The 25,219-nt window shown below is 44.4% G+C and overlaps 1 protein-coding gene across 1 annotated transcript in view; it reads right to left on the bottom strand.

The window, feature by feature from the left end:
* agap1 (ArfGAP with GTPase domain, ankyrin repeat and PH domain 1) overlaps nt 1–25,219 on the bottom strand; it is a 77,607-nt gene that overhangs the window by 6,514 nt on the left and 45,874 nt on the right. The window contains 7 exon segments of the mRNA XM_084574461.1: nt 8,541–8,763; nt 9,291–9,381; nt 10,300–10,454; nt 15,348–15,509; nt 18,207–18,371; nt 20,647–20,815; nt 24,631–24,735. Coding sequence (XP_084430587.1) covers nt 8,541–8,763; nt 9,291–9,381; nt 10,300–10,454; nt 15,348–15,509; nt 18,207–18,371; nt 20,647–20,815; nt 24,631–24,735 — 1,070 coding nt within the window.

The following is a 25,219-nucleotide window of genomic DNA, read 5'->3' as shown; positions in this document are numbered from 1 at the left end:
CATTCCATCCAAACACATTACCCACCAACGCAGGACGCTCCGGCTCCGGCTCCGGACGCCCCCTTTCTCCCTTCTCTTTATTCTATGAGCAATTTGCCCACTGAGCCAATTAGCCACGGGGACGGTGGACGTGGGCGTGGGGGGGGTTTGTGCTCGGCTGGCGTACGGCGCTCAGGACGGAGTCACGCATGTAGAGGCCTTATTTATTTCTTCATTACCAGGATGAGCGAGGTTAATCTGATGACTCAGGCATAAAGAATGTGCATTTACTTTGTGCTCTTAGCTCGCATTAGCATAACCTCGCCGCCGTGACACACGATGACGGGCCCCGCTGATTGGCTCGGCTCGGCTCGGCCGGCTTAATGTCAGCAGCAAATTGGAGGGCTTGTTAGAGGCGAGGGGACGAGGGGACGAGGGGACGCAGTCATGGACAAAATAATGTCTATTAGGACTAATTTAATCAAGGCCGCCCTCGTACTGATGAATTACAGCGGAGGGGCCAATTATTTTACAGCACTGGCTCCGAGGGCCGAGATCAGGCGGGACAAACCGGGTCCCTGACACGACCACGTTTACATTTATACGGACCAACAGAGACGAGACCTTTAAACTCATTAAATACCATAATACACTACTGAAAATACACCAATATTACATATCAGAGAGGATCCAACCAGAGTCCATGTGTTCAGAAGTGTTTCCATCAATGTAATGAGACTCAGGTGTGGTTCAGGTCCTGGTTTAGTTTCAATCAATCAGGGATTTGTCTCAGTCTGATCTTCACAACACATGTTTGTGGACAAAGGAGCTTTCTGAGGAGCTCAGAGAAAGAGTTGTTGTTGCTCATCAGGCTGGAAAAGGTTCCAGAACCATCTCTAGAGAGTTTGGAACCCACAAATAATCCACAGTCAGACAGATTGAAGACGACTGTTCCCCTCCACAGGAGTGGTCCACCAACAAAGATCACTCCATAATAGTCTGAGAGGTCCCAGAGGAACCCAGGGGAACTTCTAAGCAGCTAAAGGCCTCTCTCTCATTGGCTGATGTTAATGTTGATGAATCCACTGAACAACCATGGTGTGATGGACAAAGACACTGCTCTCCAAGAAGAACATTTCTAAACATCATGTGGACAAGACAGAAGACTATTGGGACAATGTTTAGTGGACAGATGAGACCAAAGTAGAATAGTTTGGTTTAAATGAGATGAACCAACACTGCATCATTCCAGCATCAGAACCTCATCCCTCCATCAAACATGGGGGTGCTAATGTCCTGGTTTGGGCCTGTTCTGCTGCATCTGGACCAGGACGGCTTGTCCTCATTGATGGACCAATGAATTCTGAATTCTACCAGTGAACTCTAAAAGAAAATGTCAGGACATCTGTCCATGAGCTGAATGTGAAGAGAAACTGGGTCATGCAGCAAGACAACGAGAACCAAGAACACAAGTGGTTCTACAAAAGAACGGTTAAAGAAGAACAAGATGAATGTTTAGGAACGGCCAAGTCAAAGTCCTGACCTTAATCCAATAGAAATGTTGTGGAAGGACCTGAAGCAAGCAGTTGATGTGAGGAAACCCACCAACATCTCAGAACTGAAGTGGTTCTGTTCTGAGGAATGGGCTAAAATTCCTCCAAGCTGCTGTAGACCACTGATCAGCTGTTACCAGAAACATTTAGTGACAAGGAGGTCACAGCAGATACTGGAGACGTTTCAGCTCAAACTGATTCTGATATTAGATGTGAATGAAGACCTTCGGGATGCTAACGCTAACGCTAACGCCGAGGCACCAGTCCAATCTGTGCTATGATCACAGGGTGAGGGAGGGAGTTTATGGGGTCCTCCCCCCCCAACACTGCCTCTGACCCTGGGGGGCAATTATCTTGTGATGTGATGTGGGGGGCCCCCTTCTCCCCCCCTAGTCGCCCCATCTGGTCCCCTGAGTCCAATCCTGCCGCCATGTCGGGGCGCTCGTCGCACCTGCACCCCGGCCCAGATTAAAAGGCGGCGGTCTAATTTTAAATCTGTTAGCGCTGGCCTTTACCGAGGGGGAACAAGACGAATCTGTTCCCTTATTCTTTCCTCTCTCCTGGCTCCCAGCGCCCTCAGACCTGCTGCTGAATTATTACTGGCCACGCATTCGTCATGTGGGGCCCGCTGTTAAGTGCGAGGAGGAGGAGGAGGGAGGGAGGCGGCGGCGGCGGCGGAGGCGGTGAAACGTGGCCCTCGCAACTTCCTCCTTTAGCCGAGCTCATTTTTTTCAGCTGTCTAATTAAGGTGTGGCGCCTCAGCAGCTACATATCTCCACCAAAGAGTCCTGATCATCACCTCCACCAGGACGAACCGCACGTCTAAGGATCTGGGATTTCTGCTACGCCGACGGGTCTAGAACCAAAACTGACCTTTGGTCCAAGTCCGTCTACCGTAGTAGGAGTTAGTCGTCACTACATGTCGGAAACGTCTTAAGATTATTTTTGTGAGATTAATTAAAAACTTGCAAAGTAAAGTTTTTTAGGTGGCGTTGGCGTCCCACAAGGCTCAACTCTGGGTCCTCGTCTATTCCTAGTTTATTTACATATAAATATAAAACAAATATCACTTTTTAGGTTTTATTTATTGACGACTTTTAAGCTACGCTACGTGGTTGAAGCGTCTTCAAGGAACCCAACGAGTCCAGTTCTTGTTCAGGATTTATATTCGGGTTTGTCGAGGTTTTTCTACGTCTGTTTGTGGACTGGACACGTCTTGGTTCACGAACTGTGCACATGCTCAGTGAGAGCACACAAACAGGAAAAGATGCTGACCCTCTGCGACAGACTGCCAAAGGTCAGTAGTTGACATGAGGGGAAAGGGCGGGGGTTCGGGGACACGGGAGGGCCAGGGGACGGAGGCGCATGGCCGCCAACCACCTCCCCAGCCCAGCAGTGGCCGGGAGGTCGGATTAGCGGCGCTGTCACTTGCTGTCCGCTCAAGCCTGCTAACACAATGCGTCAAACAGAGGCTGAGCAGGCCTTGGGTGCTGGTGTTGACGCGCCACTCGACACTTAATTAAAACGATGAGCTGCGGCGCCAAGAACCGGCGACCGGCCCAGCTCGGAGATGGGCAGCGAGCCCAAACTTAGCAGCCCCTTCAGCGGTGGCATCAGCTGGGGCGGCGGCACCGGGCGACCACGCCAGCCGAGGTGATGATGGCTGACCGCGGGCAGCCAGAGGTTAATGGGAACGTTTAGAGGACGGGGCTGAGTCTTTTTGTGGTTTGTAGAAAATAAATATCAGGATCCCTCTTGGCTCGGCTGGAACCAGCCTCAGAGCTTCACAGCTTTACTTCCTGCGACAAACGTCAACAAGTATCTCAAATATCTGCGGCCGTGAGCTCCCGCTGTAAAACGATTAGCGGCGACAGCGCTCTGCTCGTCCTCGCCGCCGAGACTCGCTGATGATAACGAGACCTGGACCGACCGTCGCTGTGGGCGGACGTCCTCTTCTGTTCCTCATTTAGTCACATAGAATAAATACCTCGTCTTTTTAACTGTTTATGGAGAAGATAACGTGTTTCATGCTACAGTATTATTTGGTAAATTGGATTTTGTGAAACTACCAGTTCTGCTTTTGATGCAGTTTGAGCTTCGTCTCATTTAGAAGAGATTTAAAACCTGATTTAAGACAAAGCAGAACATGGTGAAGGTTCTTCATCTTAACTAATTAAATATACAGTTTTACATTTAATGATTTAAACTTTTCAGTATTGATGTTTAAACAGTTAAGTTTAAAATAACTAAATTCATATCAAGTAAAGAAAAGGTTTAGGTAGTTCTTGTTTTAGACTTGGCGTCCCACAAGGCTCAAGTCTGGGTCCTCTTCTGTTTATTATTTATTCTCATAAATAACATTTTTGATGCAACAATATTATTTTGTAAAACTACCAGTTCTGCTTTTGATGTGTTAATAAAGTTTATGTGAAGAAAATAAAAGGTTTTAGTAGATCTTTAACGTCTTGTTTTGGCGTCCCACAAGGCTCAACTCTGGGTCCTCTTCTATTTATTATTTATTCACATAAAATAAACATCACCTTTAATTATTTTTTTTTGCAGATGATGCCGACTTTTACGTAAGATTACCCTTGAGAGATTAATTCAAATCTTAATGTGAATGTCTTTAATATAATAATTTACATAAAAGGTAGGTTTTATTATTTTTTTTTTAATGCAGATGACATCGTCTTTAACGCAACAACATTATTTTTTAATTAGGATTTTGTAAAACTACCAGCTCTGCTTTACTTCCGTCCTCGACTACTGCCGGCGACAAACGTCAACAAGTATCTGACTACGCCGACCTCCCATCTGCAGCCGTGAGCTCCGGCTGTAAAACGATTAGCGGCGACAGCGCTCTGCTCGTCCTCGCCGCCGAGACTCGCTGATGTTAATGAGACCTGGACCGGCCGTCGCTGTGGGCAGACGAACGGGAGGAGGATGAATGGACGGGGGGATTGAAACGAGGAAAAGAAAGGGGGAAGAGGGGGGAAGATAAAGAGATGATGACAACAGCTGGAGATGGCGGGGCTCGGCCCTGTCACATATCTCATTGGACGGGGGGGGCGACGTGGAGGTGAGGCGGGGGGGAGGAGAAAGAATGGAGGTGTTTAATACTGACGGTCATATTAATGCACCTCCTCTTCTTGGCTTCATCCATCCTCTCCTCCTCTTCCCTGTTTTCCTCGTACCGTCCTCTCTCTCTCCTTTTTCTTTTTGATTTCCATCTCTCCCACTTTTCCTCCCTCTCTCCTCCCCCTCTGCCAAACCTCCAAACAGGACCTAATTGGGAGGTGAGAGTGGGAGGCCAGACCTTGACAGACAGGAGGTCAGCGTAATTGCTGCTGGCCATATTTAACATTAAGATAATCAGGCCATTAATTACCCTTTGGATCATTAAATCAGCCACTTGCAAAATGAAATTTCGGCCTCTATTACTCACTTGAGAGACCACGAGCGTGGGTGGGGAGGGGGGGGACATTTTTCCATCTATCAGCCTCCCCCCATGCCTCCCCCTCTTTCCCTCTCCCTCCCTGGACAAAAGCCTCCGTCGGCCTTGTGTCGCATCTCGACCGATTCCTCTTCCTTTGTACGGGTTTTCGTCACTTTTCCTTCTATCCTGCGCGTGCGAGTGATTTATTATTTAGGTTTTTCTCTCGAGGTTTTATTTAAAATCGTTTAACGTCCGACACAAGACGAGAACCAGGAAGTGATTCAATCTATCTCTGTTCTAAAAATCTAACAATGCGTTCAAAACACGAGCTGCTGGCGTCCCGCAAGGCTCAACTAAACACGAGCTGCTGGCGTCCCGCAAGGCTCAACTCTGGGTCCTCCTCTCGTCAACATTCACTCACATAAAACTTTACTTTTTACTATTTTATTTATTTATTTATTTACATGGCTAATGTGGTCTTTTATGCTAAGCTAACTGGATAAAGTGTCTTCATTGAACCCGAAGTCTCAAGATATGCTCTAAACATTAAGATTATCCTAATGAGATTAATTAAAAACTTTTAAGTAAAGAAAAGTTTTTCATGCATCTTTCACCTTTTGTTTTAGTGCAGGCGTCCCGCAAGGCTCCACTCTGGGTCCTGTTATATTCATTCATTTAAATAAAACACAAAAACTATTAATTATTTTATTTTTAATAGCACTTTTTCTTAATTTGGATTTATTTTTCAGTGCTAGCATAGTGTCTCCTAATCTAAAGCCAGCTCTTATTTAACAGAGACTTGATTTAAATTTAATAAATATATTATATTTAAAGCTAACAGTCTGTTTGTCAGCGGCTCTCAACCGTGACATGTTTTGGTGTTTGACGACGTCTCGCAGCAGGTTGATTTGGACTTTAAGAGCAGCGCTAAGCTAACCTCAGCGACACGGCGTCCACATATCATTTCATAGACCGCCGCTATGACTCCATAAAGCTGTCATAAAACCTCCACGCCTCCCACAAGATGGATGATGGATGATGGATGCATAGACGGATGGGATTAAGTCCCGTTATCCGTGCACATCCCAGCCTTATAATTACAAACACATAATATCTCTGCATCTTTTTTTTGTTTGTAATTCTTTTCATTGTTAATTATCTTCTTGAAACCTGCAGGACTAAAAAGAAAAAGAGCCTACAAAGCATTTCTACTGAAACTGCAAAAGAAATGAGTTTATAGTGAAGCCAAGATAGAGGTGAAGAAATGATGGAGGAATCAGAGAGGGGAGGAATTAAAGAGAGGAGGGATTTATGGAGGGGAAACGACAAACAGCGAGCCACTTAAGGAATGGACTGATAAATACTATCGACAGGACGGAGGGGAGAGAGAGGGGGGAGGAGGGGGGAGAGGGAGCAGCAGTGGAGCGTCGCGGGTTAATTGAGATAATATTGACCTCCTTCTCTAATCTCTTCAGGGGGAAACATGCTGCAGAGTCATAAATAAATAGGAACATGAGCAACAATAAAAGCATTAGCGCTGTGACAGAGGAGGGCTAATGGCACGTCGATACGCAAAGATCGCTCAGTGTGCGTTTGTGTGTTCAGACGACACAGTCGCAAACCTGCAGGAAGTTTCTTTTGACTTATCTCAGCCGGGATTTGATTCTATTTTATTTATATTTCCACTGACTCGTGTTCTTTGGCCTCAAGTGAAGCTGAACGGTTCAGTTCATGAATAAAACACACTTTAGATTGAACTCACTTGTAGTTTTATTTTGGGTGCATCACAAATAACGTTATTTAAATGTTGTCGTAGTTGTGGCGTCCTGCGAGGCTTAATTCTGGGTTTTTAAGTACTACACTATAAAAAGATGCTTTCTATTATTTAATTCTCTAATTCACATTTCAGTGTTTACATTTAAAAGATAAAGACCTTATACCTTTAGGAGATTAATTAAAAACATTAGATGAATTACATAGATCTTAATTTGGTATTGGTGTCCCACAAGGCTCAACCCTGGGTCCTCCTCTATTGTATTATTTATTTGCTTAAAAGGATAAATATAAGTTTCTATTATTATTTATAAAGACGAATCAACCTTTTATACTAAAATATTACTTTGTAATTCTGTTTTTGATTATTTATTTAACAAAGGTTTGATTTAAAAGTTAGCAAAACAACATAGTGACATGACATTTCAGTGTTGATGTTTAATTTTTTTATTTTTAAAAATATATCTTGAGATTAATTAAAAACTTTATATGAACTGGGTTACTGGTAGATCTCGTTTTACACTAGGTGTCCCACAAGGTTCAACTGTGGGTCCTCTTCTATTCTTTGTTTATTCACATTTATGCTAAGCTAATTGGTTGAATGATGACTCCAGTTTTTGTTTATTTTATATATATGTATATATTTAATAATAAGATTATCTTTGTGTGCTTACTTTAATTTAGGTGAAGTACAGAAAAGTTTTTGGTAGATATTGTTTGAAAGTACCGGCGTCCCACAAGGCTCTAGTCTGGGTCCTCTTCTATTAAATTTTTACCATTACCATAAAATAAAATTCCCTTTTTTATTATTAATATTAATACAGATGAAATCAACATTTTTTTTTTTTTGTTTTGTAATTTGTACTTTGTTAAACTACCAGTTATGTTTTTGAAACTCTTATTTATTTAACAAACTGATTTAAAAGTTAACAAAACAAAACCGATCACTTTTTTTTATTTTTTAAATAATAATAATTACTTAACATTTTTAATTCTTCTTCAATATATTGCATATTTCTTATGGTCTCATTTTGTGAATGGGATTGTTTTCAGTGTGTGTTTTTAATTTCTACTTAATTCTGAGAAACGACATTTGTCCTCGCTTGTGTATTAAAACCCGTCTGTTTACATGTGTTTGTTGTGTATCTGTGAGTGTGTGTGGCGAGGGAGTAATTATAAGGTGCTTCTGTTGACTAATGAGTGTAGCAGGGGGTGAGTGGAGGGGGGAGGACGGGGAAGTCGATCTTTATGCGGACGGCAGTCAGCTCTAATTTGTTATGATGGCTGCTGGCTTCTCTTCGCTGCAGCGGCCGATAATTACACGACACACACACGAACACGGAGGTGATCAACAGCGACGTCGCGCTAAAGTTCAACGATTTGTTTCCATCCGTGACGAGACGCCGCACACACACACACAAATAAGAAAAGGTTTTATTGTCGATATCCACGACTGAAAACAGGGACGCTGCCCCCTGTCTGCAGCCGACAGCACGGCACGCAAACATTTACACTTATTCTGTTTTTTTAAAGCTTCGTTTTAACCATAATAAAATAAAATTATGGTGTTTTTGTGTATTTCTTCTTCTGCTTTCCAAATAAAACTGCCTTCATTTAGTTTGAAAAACAAATCAACAGCCACCATTTTTCCTAAATCTGATCAAGACAGAATCAGGATTATTTGGTGCTTCGTTTCTGCAGCGTTAAATTCGCTAACGTTGCAGCCGAGAGCTTTCACCTCAGACTCTTATTCATGCTTTTATTTTGAAATCAGAGCAGAACTCCTTTCTGTTTCCTACCTGCTGGCGTCCGGTCCAGGTTTGAGTCGACCCTGAGCGTTGGCCTCCCAGACGCCGTTGGCGAGCTCGTTGCCGATGGCCGACATGACCTTGATGAGCTCCATCGGCCACTCGTCCAGGTCCAGGGAGCGAACTCTGGACAGGTGGGTGCCCAGGTTCCTGTGGATCCCCGAGCACTCGATGCAGATCAGGGCGCCGAGGTTTAGACTCGCCCAGTCCGGATCTGCAAGAGTCAACAAGACAAGTCAATTATTATTTCAGAATATGGAGTTTGTAAAACTACCAACATTTTATGAACAATAAAAAGATTGGCGTCCCACAAGGCTCAACTCTGGGTCCTCTTCTATTTATTATTTACTGACATAAAATACAAAAATAAAAACATCACTTTTTATTATTTTTTTATGCAGATGATATTGTTTTATATGCTACAACATTGATGCTTAGTTTGGAGTTTGTAAAAATGTAAATTGTGCTTTAGATGAGTTTTAATTCTTGATTTAAAAGTTTTTTATACTAACAAATAAAATATACCTAAATAGAAAAATATTTTATTCCTAAAATAAACCAAATATAACATTTCTGCACTGATTCATTATTAAATACATATATATGAAGTACAGAGAACTTTTAAGTAGATCTTGTTTCAGTACTGGCGTCCCTCAGGGCTCAGTTCTGGGTCCTCTCCTGCTCATTATTTATTCACATTAATTGCACAAATAGAAACAGTTTTTATTAATTTTTACTCACTCTGAGCTTCACAGTCGGCACAGCGACCGTTTCCTCGGATACTTCGGATCGTCTGCAGAGCCATGGCCTCCGTCTGGCTGGTCAGACGAGACTGAGAGGAAAAAAAAAAAAAACAACACAAAGAGCTCAGCCACAAATGTTCTGACCTACAAGCGTTCGTTCCTTCGTTCGTTTGTTCTCAGGTTCAAAACCAGAACCTCTTCAGTAATGCGAGCGCAGACCCGGCGATGGCGGCCGGCGTTTAAAAGGCTGAGAGCCTGAGGCGTAAACACGGCCGGTGGAAAATGGCAGCGAGCGCCGAGGCTGGATGTGAACTCTGGTAATTGGTATTTTACAATTATGTGAAAAGTGAAAGTGTTGAGTTTAATATGTCGCCAGGAAACAGATTCAGAAACTCTGTCGACCGGTCGGACTGGAGACGTCTCTAAAGTATCCTCAACATACTTCCTAATATACTTCCTTCCTCCTTTACATCTCTCTGCTTCCTTCTTTTCTTTCTTCTCTAATTCCTTCCTTCTCTGCGTCTTTCCTTTTTTACTTCATTTCCTACCTTTCTTGCTTCCTACCTCCCTTCCTTCTTCACTTCCTTTGTTCTCTACATCTTTCTTTCTTCAGTTACTTCCCTTTTCTACTTCCTTCCTTCTTTACTTTCCTCTCTGCTTCTTTCTTTCTGTCCTTCCTTTTTTATTTCCCTCGTTCCTTCCCACCTCCCTTCCTTCTCTACTTCCTTCCTTCATTTCCTTTTCTACTTCATTCATTCTTTACATCTCTTTCTGCTTCTTTCCTTCCTTCCTTCTCTGCGTCTTTCCTGTACTTTCTTCACTTTCCTTTCCTTTACTTCCCTCGTTCCTATCTCCCTTCCTTCTCTACCTCCCTTCTTTTCTTTCTTCTTTCCTTCCAACTCTGTCTTTCAGTCTTTCCTTCTTTACTTCCCTCGTCCCTTCCTTCTCTCCTTCCTCTTTGTCCTCACCCCTTCCTCTTCCTCCCCCATACTTCCCCTGGACCTCACCTTGTTCTTGCTGCTCTCGCAGGACTGCAGACTGGCCAGGATCTGGCTCTCGATGACCTGAACCCAGGCGTCCCGCTCCTCGTACGACGTGGCCTCAAAGTGCCAGGTCTGACCCGTCAGCGACACGATGGTGAACTCAAAGTTCTCCTCTTGTTCTGTTGGAGAGACGACGGCAAACATTTAGAACCAGGGAGAGACACCTGTTCTCCCCCCGCCCCCGAGGACAGGATGTCCCCCTGCAGGACATGTCATTACAGTCAACCCCCTCTGAGGTTTATGGGACGTAAAGGAGTCAGTCAGGACCAGGACTTTAGTTTGACGTTAAAAATCATTTTGAAGTGGACGGACTCAGAAATAAACATCATGTTTCCAGCTCTGGTCTGCAGATCTGTGACCCCCTCACATTACAAGATAATCTTAGCCAGTCTTTAGAGACGTCCTTCACATATTTTATTATTTCCCGTCGTAGCGTCGATGAACGTTAGCTTTAGAGACAACGCGGCGTGCTAAGGACGTTAGCTCCCATGTGGAAACCGTTAGAGAACAAGCAGCTTCTGTTTACAATTAGCCCCGATGAGGAGGCAGGAGGTGAGTGGGGGAGGCGGAGGGGGGAGGCGGGGGTAACAACTTAATCAAAGCAAGGCCTCCAGGATTCCTCAGTGTCTTCTGGTTTTATTTTCGGGGCTCTCGGCTCGGTCCGGCAGCGAGTCGTCTAATTGGGAGCATCTCAGAGTTCCCCTCGGGCCCGGCCCGGGATAATCGACGGGCGGCCGGACGGAAGGAAGAGGCCGAGCGGCTGGAAGTCTTTCAGGGCGAAGAGATGGAAAACACCGGCCCATGGTCTTCATCAGGCCCATCAGCTGACGGTAACTAAAGACGACGAGGGTTCACGACTCCAGGTTATTATTTATGGTTCTACCTCAAAGAAACTGAAGCTGAAGATAATATGGAGAATTTATAAGAATAATAATAAATCAGAAAATTATGGTTTTATAATGAGATAAATAATTAAAAAATACAAATAATCTAAAAAAATGTCTGAAAAAAATGTAAAATAACTGATTCAAATTTGAATTACAATATTTCCCAGATGTATATAGAAATATACATATATAAAAATATATTTGCAAAATTAGAAAAAAAAGCATAAAGCACAATTAAATGTCTTAAAATTCTGATAAAATACGTTTTAAAATGTCTAATGATAATAATAAAATTATAATTTCCCAAAAATGTAAAAATAATATTAATAATATTAAACTAAATAAATAAGATGCTTGAAAATAACAGAATAAAAAGACTTAAATGTGAATAAAATGTCCACTAATTAAAATAATAATAATAAAGTAATAATTCACCTGAAATTAAAAATAAATAGATAAATAAATAAATCTGTAAAAATGAATAATTATTTATAAGAAATATCTAAAAAATTCGTAAAAAAATGTTGGAAAAATATTTTTAAAAATATGACTAAAACATATACATAAAAAAATGAATCAAATAAAATGAATCAAATAAAATGAAGGCTGTGTGGTGGCGGTGTCGCTCCACAATCACGTCTCTGAGTTGAAGCAGATCGGTTTCAAAGGTTGGAAATGAAAACACTGTTTATTAATTAAAGTGTTTCTAATGTGGAGCTCTACCGGGCGTCGGCCCACCCATCAAACGCCGGCTGAGCCCTGCAGGGTCAAGAGCAAGAGTCCCATCATAATTAAATTCCCATGATTCTCTGTTTTCAAGGGGGACAGGAGGGAGGAAGGGGGAGGAGGGGGGGGCACCCAATTATAGAAACCAACAATCCAGAAAGACTCTGCCTCTCTGCAGCCAGAATTAAACGTCTGGGTTTAAATGCTGCAAGAACAAAGAACCTCTTCCTCCATCACTGGTGGAGACCAAAACCAGAACCAGAAGAAAAGATCCAGAGCTGGTTCTGGTGCCCCCCAAGAGGCCAGACCTTTAAACCAATCACAGACGAGCAGGTTTATCACTCAAAGAGTTTAAAATCCCTAAAGAAGAAGTTCTCAGATGCTATTGTCTCTAATCTTAAACCTGCACACACTACAGGATTGTATTCAGATTATCTTAACAGATCAGGGAGCATGTGATCTCGAAGGGAAGCTAATCTGAAACTGTGGAGGAACATTTAATGATCAACCCTCTGGTCCAGTCAGCATGTTTGATATTGATCTGGAGTCTGAAGATCATAGACCCCCTCACATTACAAGATAATCTTAGGCAAGCGAGGTCTGGATTTTGTCTTTTTTTCTCCAAGAGTTTTTTTCTAGAAACGTTCCTTCACATTTGCAGCTTGGTTTTAAGTAGGACGATGCGTCTGAGGATCTGTAACCCCCTCACACTACAAGATAATCTTAGCGAGGTCTGGAATCTGGGGACAAATCAGCATGAAACAGCTGTAGTCTGAGGCCATCTTCTGTCATTTTCAAATCTTTTATTTCTTGTTAAACATAAATTAGGACAACGAGTCTGCAGATCTGTGACCCCTTCAGATTACAAGATAATCTCTGTCGAGTGAGGTCTGGAGTTTGGAGACGAACTGGTCCGAAATGTTTGCAGTTCGAGTCCAATTTGAGGCGTTTCTTCATGTTTCCAACTTGTTTTTCTTTTCTTTTTGGTTTGATTTATATAAATGAGGACGACAAGTCTGAAGACCTGTCACACTAGAAGATAATCTTAGTCCAGATTTTGGGAACAAACTGGGCTGAAGCTCAGATTTCTTCAGGGATCGTTGGGAGTCAGAGCTCAGATTAACTCTGGGGGCGAACGCCTCCATCTCCTCCACGACTAAACGTACGTACGAAGACTTCGAACGCGAGTCGCTCCGGCGGCGGCGGCGGCGGCGGTGGCGGCGTGTCGCTGGTAATTACCGCCACCGCTCTCGGCTACTGTTGGTGACATTCGCGCCGAGAGAGAGGTGGCGCCGAGGCAATTTGTGAACTCTGACACCGGCAACCTTTAGCAGCAGAAAGTGAACAAACCAAATATATACAGCATTCACACGACGCAGGGAGGCGTCGATGAGAGGGGAGGAGGCGTGGGGGAGACAAGAAGGGGGCCTCGGGAAACACAAATTAAAAGCCTTAAATGTCACCGCACACAGTATTGCTTTGCGACACAGGTCATTACTCCTCATATTATTCGCCGCCTTTTACAACATTAATAACCTGGAAAATATTACAGCCGATTGTTGCCGGCGCTGAAATACGTCTCGCAACTTATTTATTTATTTATCTGGAGGAAGCAACAATCACACGGGACACGGGCGCGCTGGTTCGGCTGCATGGTCGCAGAGGAGGCGGGTGGGGGAGGAGGGAGGAGGGAGGAGGGGGCGTGGCCTGGAGCACAGGAGTGGGAGGAGCCAATCGACTAATCTTTAACGTTTAACAGAGAGCCTTTTGTTCTAAATGAGCGAAGACTTAAAGCGCTCAAGTGTTTCTCTCAGGTGGAGCCCCGCGACCTCCGACCTCGGCGTTGCCGCGGTAACAGGCGCCGCCCCCGAGGCTACGGGCAACATTTCCACCTTAAATGCTGCTCTGCTTGTTTCCTTCAGTTAAAAAGGTCACGGGTTGGAGAAACTCACTAACGCAGCTTTGATTTAAAAACCTTTAAAGACCTGGACCCCCCACCACCCCCCCGTACCCCGCCTGGACCCCCCTGGACCCCCCTGGACCACCTGGACCGTCCACACTGCTGCTCTTTGTCTCCTACCTGATGACCTGTGACGGGTGGGCGGAGCTAATCTTCCTTAAACTTGAAATTAAGTCATGATCAGAGAGAAGCAGCAGAGACGACGAGCTGCAGGTTATTGGTCCACACACACCTGTAGGGTCACCTGAGGTCACCTGTAGGGTCAGCCAGCTAGGATGGAGGTCAAAGGTCAAAGATGATGAAGCCCTCTCTTTTCTCCTCCTCCTTATTCTTTATTTTTGTGTTAAACAGGAAGTGCGTGGCGACGGCGGCGTGGTACCTGGGGGAGCTCGTCCTCGGTGGGCGGTTCCCCCTCATAATTTACGGCGAGCGTCGCTCTGACACGGAGATACTTCACGCGGCCGGCGGGCGTGACAGGCGGCGAGGCGGCGGCGGTCTGAGCGCGCTCAGTGCTTAATGGCTAAATTGGGAAGACTGTTACTAATCGCTTATTGAATAATGAAAGTGACACAGCTGATAAAAGATTTCAATACGCTGGATTATTTATAATATTTCACTTAAGCCTCTCTGCAGCTGAGCGATCGTAAAACACTCAGGAGGAGGAGGAGGAGGAGGAGGAGGAGGAGGAGGAAGCACCTCCGTCCTGACGGAGGAGAAGAGGAGGAAACAACAGGAAGTAGAACTGGTTGACTTTTACAACCAAACATCTAAATCCACCTGGTTCAGGTTTAGACGTCTGTATGTACATAAACACCATGCTAACCATTAGCATTAGCAATGACTCCCACAGACCATATGCTAATGCTGCGGACGTGTTAGCATTAGCTTAGCTAGCACGTCCCAATAAACTGGTTGAGATCCGTCCACAGAACGACGACTTTTAGTTTTTAAAACGCAAGAAAATAAAACGCAAACCTCAACACCTGGACCTGCTGGGGGTTAGCAGTTAGCATAGCCATTAGCATCTCAGTTAGCATCTCAGTTAGCTTCTCCATTAGCATTTGAAATGAATTAAAGTGGAAGTTAAAATAAAAAGGTGGTTTGACAAGCTTAGTGTGGAAGTTAAACTCAGAGAAAGAGAAGAAGAAGAAGAAGAAGAAGAAGAGGAGGAAGAAGAAGCCAGGGTGAAGAGATGAGGGGCGACAGAATGACAGGATGGAGAGATCATCCTTCCCTCCCAGCGGAGGTCAAGAGTCTCAGACGATCACATGACGGCGTTTCCCAACCCTGGTCGTTCTCTTCACCGATTATCTAAACCTCCTCTTGACTTGACGGACGTTCGCCACCACGAGTCTGGACTCGTTTCTAGGGGGACGGGTTTGGAGGCTCGGACCGGGGCGGGGAAAGTGTGAGGCGAGGGGGAGGGGAGATGGCGTTACCTTCCGCAGTACCAGAGAGGCCGTCGGCCTTGAAGTTGCTGGTGCTCTTCTTCCGCCGGTGCTTCTTGCGGTTGGCGTGAGGCGACGGAGGCGGCTCCATCTTGGGGCTGGTGGTGCTGGAGATGCTGGGACTGGAGCAGAGCGAGTCGCCCAGGCCCGTGTCTGGGGGGACAAACAGGAGCACACCAAAAACCAACAGGTTCAAGATCAGCCACACTCAAAACTGGGTTAGACCTGGTTTTAAACTGGGTTAGACCTGGTTTTAAACTGGGTTAGACCTGGTGTTAAACTGGGGTTAGACCTGGTTTTAAACTGGGGTTAGACCTGGTGTTAAACTGGGTTAGACCTGGTTTTAAATAGGTTGTAAATTTGGTTTTTGACAGATCTGGAATTAGCTCTAAACCGGTTTACACTTGGCTTTGGACTGGTTTTGAATTTGGTTTTAAACCTGTTTTACACTTGATTTTAAATTGGTTTAGACTTGGGTTGAAACTGGTTTAGACTTAAATTTAGTAGTAAATTTGGACTTTAAACCGGTTTGAGACCTGATATAGACTTCCCTTTGGACTGATTATGAAACAGACATGAAATTGGGTTTTAGACTAGATTTTAAACAGTTTTAGACTTGATTGTAAACTGGTTTCACTTGGAACAAAGTCTGAAAAAGATTCAAGACCTGGTTTTAAACAGGTTCTAAATTTGTTTTTTTAACAGATCTGGACTTAGGTCTAAACTGGTTTACACTTGGCTTTGGAGTGGTTTTGAATTTGGTTTTAAACCTGTTTTAGACTTGGTTTTAAACTTTTAGACATTGACGATTTGGATTCATTCTGAAACAGATTCTGGACTTGGTTTCAAACTGGTTTAGATTCGGTTTTAAAAAGGTTCTAAATTTGTTTTTTAACAGATTTGGACTGGGCTTTAAACTAGTTTGAGACTTGGTTTTAACCCTGTTATAGACTTCGCTTTGGACTGACTATGAAACAGATTCGAAATTGGGATTTGGACTTGGTCTTAAATTGGTTTTGAACTGATTTTGGATTCCTGTTGAACGATTTGGAAACAGATTCTGGACTTGGCTTTAAACTGGTTTAGATTCGTTTAGACCTGGTTTTAGACTTGTTCAGACCTGGTTTTAGACTTGGCTTTAAACTGGTTTTAGAGTTGTTCAGACTTTGCTGCAGGACTCCCCTCTTGTTCTTGTTCTTGTTCTTGTTGTTGTGGCTGTTTCTGTGTTGCAGAGTGAAGAATAAAGACTAAACTCAGAGCTGATGAAGCCTAAACGATACCGAGCCCTGTGGGCGAGCGAGGCTATCAGAACAGGGAGTGGAGTCTCTCTCTCTCTCTCTCTCTCTCTTCACTGCTGACAGCTGTGACTAGCGGCAGAATAAAATAACATTCAGCTTCCATCAATATCACAGCGCCGGGCCACACTGACATGAGTGTGTATCTGAACACGTGTGCACACACACACACACACGTATGTAGAGGGGTGTGTGTTGGCGGCAGACAGCCCCAAGGACGGCCATAACTTATTTTACAATCGTTTAGTCTCAGCTCAAGTGGAAAATGTGACAACTTATCTCTGCTGACAAGATGCCATCCCCGAGCGCGCAATTAACCGCCGTGGATTAACGGCCCTCCCATCTGCAAGCCGCCCTCCATCCACGTCAACCCCCCCCCCGCCCCCCCTACCCAGACTCTAGAACAGTTTGGACACAAGCTGCTCTAACCACAGAAACCACAGAAGAAGAAGAGCTGTTGGTTTTGTCATTTATCTACCGCTGGACATGAACTGTTTTCTGTGTCTTTAGCTTCCTAGTTAGCATCTCTCTAGGACTTTACCTCATGGTAGTTAGCATCTGTCCATGTCTTAAGCATGGTAGTTAGCATCTGTCCATGTCTTAAGCATGGTAGTTAGCATCTGTCCATGTCTTAAGCATGGTAGTTAGCATCTGTCCATGTCTTAAGCATGGTAGTTAGCATTTTTCTATATGTTAAGCACGGTAGTTAGCATTTTTCTATATGTTAAGCACAGTAGTTAGCATTTTTCCATGTCTTTAGCATGGTAGTTAGCATTCTATGTCTTTAGCATGGTAGTTAGCATCTTTCTATGTCTTAAGCATGGTAGTTAGCATCTTTCTACGTCTTTAGCATGGTAGTTAGCATCTTTCTATGTCTTAAGCATGGTAGTTAGCATCTTTCTACGTCTTTAGCATGGTAGTTAGCATCTTTCCATGTCTTAAGCACGGTAGTTAGCATTCTATGTCTTTAGCATGGTAGTTAGCATTCTATGCCTTTAGCATGGTAGTTAGCATCTTTCTATGTCTTAAGCATGGTAGTTAGCTCTGTAGGACCCTAGCTGTTGAGTTACATGTCATCTGACATAGAATATTTTTAATGTTTCTAATTTCCTTTCTAAAGTAATTTAATAAAACACATGACTCATACGTCTCCCTTCCCACGGACCAATCAGAGCAGACTAAGCTCTCAGCGAGGGGCGGGGCTGGCTTCCTGTCGTGGGAATTTAAATGTTTCATAAATTAATTTCTGAACGCTTGTCCTCACAACTATCCAGAGAACTGTGTGTGTGTGTGTGTGTGTGTGTGTGTGTGTGTGTGTGTGTGTGTGTGTGTGGGGGGGGGGGGGGGGAGCCATTGGAAGCGTTTCACAGCTTTAAACGTTATTTGAAGAAGGCTGGAGGGCACCGACGACAGAGCTGCCAGTCAAGCTCATCGTCACGGCAACACGCGGCCTGACAGCTGTCAATCTTAGCATCTCGCTAAAGCAGCATTAGCAGGTCTGTCTAAGGACGGGCCCCCTGGTGGAGCTCCACGCTGGGGCCACTTCAAATCTGACCTGTGCTGACTCCGGAGTTGGCGATGACGGTGGCGTCGGTCCACTGGTCGGCGCTGGAGACGGAGTACGAGCGCTGGTGCATCCCCTCCATGCCGCGGCTGTTAAAGGACACCAAGCTGACGCCGCTCGCCATCTGAGACGCCGACGAGCTGCTGGTCACCGACCCTGTTAAAAAGATATCATTTAGGATCAGAAACAACACAAACCTGGAGTAGTTAGCATCTTTACATGACTTTAGCTGAGCAGTTAGCATCTTTATATGACCAGATCTGAGTAGTTAGCATCTTTACATGACTAGAGCTGAGTAGTTAGCATCTTTATATGACTAGATCTGAGTAGTTAGCATCTTTATATGACTTTAGCTGAGCAGTTAGCATCTTTATATGACTTTAGCTGAGCAGTTAGCATCTTTATATGACTTTAGCTGAGCAGTTAGCATCTTTATATGACTTTAGCTGAGTAGTTAGCATCTTTATATGACTTTAGCTGAGCAGTTAGCATCTTTATATGAATTTAGCTTAGTAGTTAGCATCTTTATATGACTTTATCTTAGCAGTTAGCATCTTTATATGAATTTAACTTAGTGGTTAGCATCTTTATATGAATTTAACTTAGTGGTTAGCATCTTTATATGACATTCGCTTAGTAGTTAGCATCTTTATATGAATTTATCTTAGCAGTTAGCATCTTTATATGAATTTATCTTAGCAGTTAGCATCTTTATATGACTTTAGCTGAGTAGTTAGCATCTTTATATGAATTTGTCTTAGCAGTTAGCATCTTTATATGACTATAGCTGAGTAGTTAGCATCTTTATATGAATTTACCTGAATAGTTAGCATCTTTATATGACTATAGCTGAGTAGTTAGCATCTTTATATGAATTTACCTGAATAGTTAGCATCTTTATATGAATTTACCTGAATAGTTAGCATCTTTATATGACATTCGCTTAGTAGTTAGCATCTTTAAATTACTTTAGCGTAGTAGTTAGCATCTTTATATGAATTTATCTTAGCAGTTAGCATCTTTATATGAATTTATCTTAGCAGTTAGCATCTTTATATGAATTTATCTTAGTAGTTAACATCTTTACATGACATTAGCTTAGTATTTAGCATCTTTATATGACTAGAGCTGAGTAGTTAGCATCTTTATATGAATTTAGCTGAATAGTTAGCATCTTTATATGAATTTAGTTTAGTAGTTAGCACCTTTATATGATTTTAGCTGAATAGTTAGCATCTTATTTCATTCAGCTGAGTCGTTAGCATCTTATTTTATTTAGTTGAGTCGTTAGCATCTTGTTTCATTTAGCTGAGTCGTTAGCATCTTATTTTATTTAGTTGAGTCGTTAGCATCTTGTTTCATTTAGCTGAGTCGTTAGCATGTGTGATAGATAATTAGCTGAGTACTTCCTGGATCAGTCTTTAGAACCGACTCTTAATGATCAGATCCCATTTAGATCGTTACTCAAACGTAGAACATGACAGTTTTAGATTCAATTAAAGCCGTGGACCGTTCTTCTTCTTCTTCTTCTTCTTCTTCGTCTTGTTTTTAAAGGTGTTTTAAAGGCTGTTGTGGTTTTAAGGAGCTCCTATAAACTCCAGCAGCAGTAAAAGGCAGAGGCTGCTTAAATCAAACCCTTGAGTTAGCGAACGCAGTGTGGTCCAACAGCCGGGTGAATCATCCCCTCTGCCTCCCCCCTCCGCCTCCCCCCTCTGCCTCCCCCATTCTCTCATTACAGCTCATTTCTTGGTGCTGGCTGAGTGGAGCCAGGACTCTGATTGCATTAATATTCATGACAATAATTAGTACATGGAGTACGGCTCACTGAATATTCATGCTATTAGCTCGGGCCTCCTGGATCCCAGGGTGTGTTTGATTTAAGCTTCAGCAGAGCTGCTTTATGTCGCTGTGTACCACTTTTGTTTTACGACGTCCTCCTCCAGGTGATAAGAAGCATCCTGCGTGTTTCCAGCCTCAACTCCTACTTTTTATTGTCGACTCCTTCAATCAAACCTTTATTGACTCAGGAAGGACAAAACACGCCATTAGGAGCTCAATTAGGAAATAACTGGAGTCGTGTAGTCGGGTTAATTACGGCTGAGTGGAAGGATTTACACCGGGCGTATGCAAATGTTTGGACTTAAACATCATTTACTGCGACTTCATCAATTATTAGCTTTGGATTTTAACAGATTGGATTTATTCAGACTTCACTTAGTTTCAAATGTGTTGATTTTGTCTTGTCCAACAACTTTAGCTGGGTAGTTAGCATCATGTTTAGCTTTAGCTGTGTAGTTAGCATGTCTTTAGCTTTAGCTGTGTAGTTAGCATGTCTTTAGCTTTAGCTGTGTAGTTAGCATCTGTTTAGCTTTAGCTGTGTAGTTAGCATCTGTTTAGCTTTAGCTGTGTAGTTAGCATGTCTGTAGCTCACCTGGCGTCTGTCCCAGCTGCAGGCTGCTCATGTCCTTCGTCAGGCCGTTGGTCTTGGGGCTCGGCATGGCGGCGCAGGTGGACACGGCGCGCGGCGGCCTCTTCCCCGGCACCTTGACCGTGGTCCTGAGCAGGTCGATCTCCTTACCGTGGACGTTCTGCATGTAGTCCTGAGAGAGGAGGGAGGAGTTTTACATTTAAAGCTCATGGAGACGACATGAAGACGCCGACTATCCTCAGTCTCAACAAAAAACACACAGCACTTAGCTTCTTTGTGTGACTTTAGCTGAGAGGTTAGCATCTTTCTCCAACTTTATCTGAGTAGTTAGCATCTTTCTCTAACTTTAGCTGAGTAGTTAGCATCTTTCTCTAACTTTAGCTGAGTAGTTAGCATCTTTCTCTAACTTTAGCTGAGTAGTTAGCATTTTTAATGTGACTCTAACAGAGTAGTTAACCTATATTTATATTATTGGCTTAATAGTTAGCTTCTTTGTGTGACTTCTGCTGAGCAGGTAGCTTATATCTATGACTTTAGATAAGTAGTTAGCCTCTTTCTATATCTTTAGCTGTGTAGTTAGCATGTTTTATATCTTTAGCTGTGTAGTTAGCATGTTATATATCTTTCGCTGTGTAGTTAGCATGTTTTATATCTTTCGCTGTGTAGTTAGCATGTTATATATCTTTAGCTGTGTAGTTAGCATGTTATATATCTTTAGCTGTGTAGTTAGCATGTTATATATCTTTAGCTGTGTAGTTAGCATGTTTTATATCTTTAGCTGTGCAGTTAGCATGTTTTAGCGACATTGTGAGATGATACAGTGGACACATAGCTAATCTCTTAAAGCAGCGTTCAAGTGTCCCAACACTCCGTCCGTTCGTCGGTCGCTGCCGGACACCTAGCCCCCCCCCCCACTACCAGATCAGACGAGATGAAGCGCTAATGACTATTGAGAGGCGCTTGTTAAATCCACACCCCCGTCCCTCTGAGGCGGGTGGAGAGTCAGCGGCGACCTGAGAGGAGCAGTGCATCGTGGGAGGTCGGCCTCCTCTTCAGCATGAAGGAGACGAGGACAAATGAAGCTCCAGCGACCGCTGGGCCGGATTAAACCGTCTCTAACATTTAAATGCTGCTGCTGCTGCTGCTTCTTCTCTAACCGGTCTCTGAGACAGAAACGTGGCGTCGCTCTCTCTCAGTTTCCCGCCTCCCTCTGGCAGCTCGGCTGACAAAAGGCCAATTCAAAGCCAAGTGCTCTCGACGGCGTCTTAACAAGCCACTGGAGAGCCCTGGAGCCGGCGGCCCGCTGGGTAAACCCTCCACACTCACACCTCCGACAGATTGACCGAGGTAATTGAGTCTCCATTTGCATCTGAGAGCTTTCATCATCGGCCCGATCGTCCAGGACGGATGTATCGACCAAACGCAGCGACAGCAGGCGGCGGCGAGCGAGCGAGCGAGCGGCGCCTTGAAACTGATGCATAAACAACGAGGTCGCTGTGAGAAATGAAACCTGAACAGAGAAGAGGCTGCTGACGGCCACGCAAACATGGATCCATCAAGACCAGCGCCCACAGCGGTCGATGGACCACCAGACGAACAGATCTGTCCAACCAACACTCAGAACCAGGCCCAGATTAAAGTATAAAACCAGGTCAAAACCAGGTCCAAACTGGTCCAGATTAAAGTGTAATACCAGGTCAAAACCAGGTCCAAACTGGTCCAGATTAAATCATAATACCAGGTCAAAACCAGGTCCATACTGGTCCAGATTAAAGCATAATACCAGGTCAAAACCAGGTCCAGATTAAAGCATAATACCAGGTCAAAACCAGGTCCAAACTGGTCCAGATTAAAGTGTAATACCAGGTCAAGACCAGGTCCAAACTGGTCCAGATTAAAGCATAATACCAGGTCAAAACTGGTCCAGATTAAAGTATAATACCGGTCCTAAACTGGCCTAGCAACAGTCCAAAACTGAGTTCAATATCAGTCCTCAACCAGGTCCAAAACTGCCCCTAAAGGTGTCCTAAAACTGGTCCTAAACCAGTCCAAAACCAGGTCCTAACACCAGGTCAAAATTGGTCCAAAAAACAGGCCAAAACCAGGTCCTAAGGCCTTAGCCAGCCAAACACCAGCTGGTTTAGGACCAGAAGTACAGTCCTGGTCCTAAACCGGGTCCTAATCCAGGTCCAACAGCCTGATACCAGTTGTAAAGTCAGGCTGGTTTGTTGGTTTCTCACTCGTATAAACACATTTCTACAAATGTCTCAGATGATGTCACTGCTGAGAATCTGTCCAATACAAGAGGCCGTTCATTCGTTCATTCAGTCATTCATTCATTCATTCATTCATTCGTTCATTCTGCTCTCGTCTCATTCTTCTCCTTCTCTTCAGACCTTTCTTGCCAATGAGGTGGCATCTATTGCCATCCACTTAATTAGCGGCATTAATGTGATTTCTTTGCACATAGTCGGGCAATTAGCGGCGCTGATTGAGTTTCATTCGATTAGCCTCCGCAAACAAGCTAATTGGCGGCGGCGCTGCAGATGCAGGGCGCTCAGGAAAACCTGGTTCCTGGAGCTGGAGGCGGTTTGTGTGTGTTGATGTGTTAACTGATGAGTTTTAACACTAATTTACTGCATCAGCTGCTCTGAGCGCTGACGGACGGGGGCACTTTGGTGAAGTGTGTCGACGTGTCGGGGAGGAGCAGCTCCGGCGGGAATCGAACCGACAACCACTGGCTGCAGGAGTGCCTTGCTCCAACGCAGACGGTCGAGAGACAGGAATGAACTGTTCAGCAGCCTTCAACTGAAACAGCAGCCAATAAATAAACTGCAAATAGAGGCCAGATGATCTAAACCAGGGCCTAAACCAGGGCCTAAACCAGGTCCTAAACCAGGTCCTAAACCAGATGATCTAAACCAGGTCCTAAACCAGGGCCTAAACCAGGGCCTAAACCAGGGCCGAAACAAAGTTCAAAAGCATGTCCAACTCTGGGTAGAAAGAAAAACTAATACCAGTACGAACCCAGGTCCAATACCAGGTCCAACATTGGGTCCAAAACCAGCCTAACAACAGTCCAAAATGAAGTTCAATACCTGGTCCAAACCTAGGTCTAAAACTGGTTTTAGACCTAGGTTTGGACCAGGTTTAAAACTGGTAGAACACTTGACCAAAGTCAGTCCAAATCCAAGCCCTGTACCGGTCTAAAACCCAGTCCAAAATAGTCTGAAACCAGACCAAACCAGACTAACCAGGTCCAATACTAGGTTCAAAATCCAAGTCCTGAACCAGGTCCAAAATCCAGTTTAACACCCTTCCAGAACCAGCTAAATACCAGTCCAGTGTTGTGGCCAAAACCAGTACAGAATCAGGTCTCAACCCAGATGAATACCAGGACCAGAGCCAGGACCAAATCTAGGACCAGAGCCAGGACTAGATCCAGGATCAGATCTAGGACCAGATCTAGGACCAGATCGAGGACCAGAGCCAGGACCAGATCTAGGACCAGATCTAGGACCAGAGCCAGAACCAGATCTAGAACTAGAGCCAGGACCAGATCTAGAACCAGAGCCAGGACCAAGACCAGAGCCAGGACCAGAGCCAGGACCAGGACCAGAGCTAGGAGCAGAGCCAGGACCAGATCTAGAACCAGAGCCAGGACCAGAGCCAGGACCAGATCTAGAACTAGAGCCAAGACCAGAGCCAGGACCAGAGCCAGGACCAGATCTAGAACCAGAGCCAGGACCAGGAGCAGAGCCAGGACCAGAGCCAGGACCAAAGCCAGGACGTTGAGCCAACAGGGCAGAGAGCTGGGGCAATTAGCAGAGACATTACAGCTGATATTCACATCATCAGCCCTGACGAGGGCAAACAGACGACGAGTCCTAATTAATACACAGACATCCACACTGCTGATGATGGAGGCCAGAGCAGAGGAGCTGGCACAGCCTCACTGATGGGGGGTGGTGGTGGTGGGGGTCTTACATGGAGGCTGGGGTGGTAGGTTAGCAGTCCGTTGTCACACAGCGTCACGTACTTCTTCTTCCACTCCTTGTTGAGGGATTTACCGCTTCTCTTCAGCAGCATGCCCTGCAGGAAAACACAAACCACAGAGAATCATCAGACCAGAAATGATCCGCAAACAAACAGCATCGTTAGCCCGGCCACGAATAATGAGCTCGTCTCTTCTCTGCTCCTTAAAGCTGCTGCTAACCTCAGTTAAATGGATCTATTAAATCTAAAGGAGCGGAAAGATTTAAGAACAAGCAGCAACAAAGAGACAAACATAGAGATACTGTTAGGATGGAGGCTAGGACGAGATACTGTTAGCATGGAGGCTAGGAAGAGATACTGCAAACTGGAAGGCTTGGAAGAGCTACTGTTAGCTTGGAGGCTAGGAAGAGCTACTGTTAGCTGGGAGGCTAGGAAGAGATACTGTTATCTGGGAGGCTAGGAAGAGCTACTGTTATCCAAGAGGCCAGGAAGAGCTACTGTTAGCATGGAGGCTAGGAAGAGCTACTGTTAGGATGGAGGCTAGGACGAGATACTGTTAGCATGGAGGCCAGGAAGAGCT

Source organism: Chelon labrosus (assembly GCF_963514085.1).
Source record: "Chelon labrosus genome assembly, chromosome: 24".
NCBI classification, from domain to species: domain Eukaryota; kingdom Metazoa; phylum Chordata; class Actinopteri; order Mugiliformes; family Mugilidae; genus Chelon; species Chelon labrosus.
The sequence above is the reverse complement of the archived record's forward strand: the minus strand, read 5'-3'. Positions and strand labels throughout refer to the sequence as shown.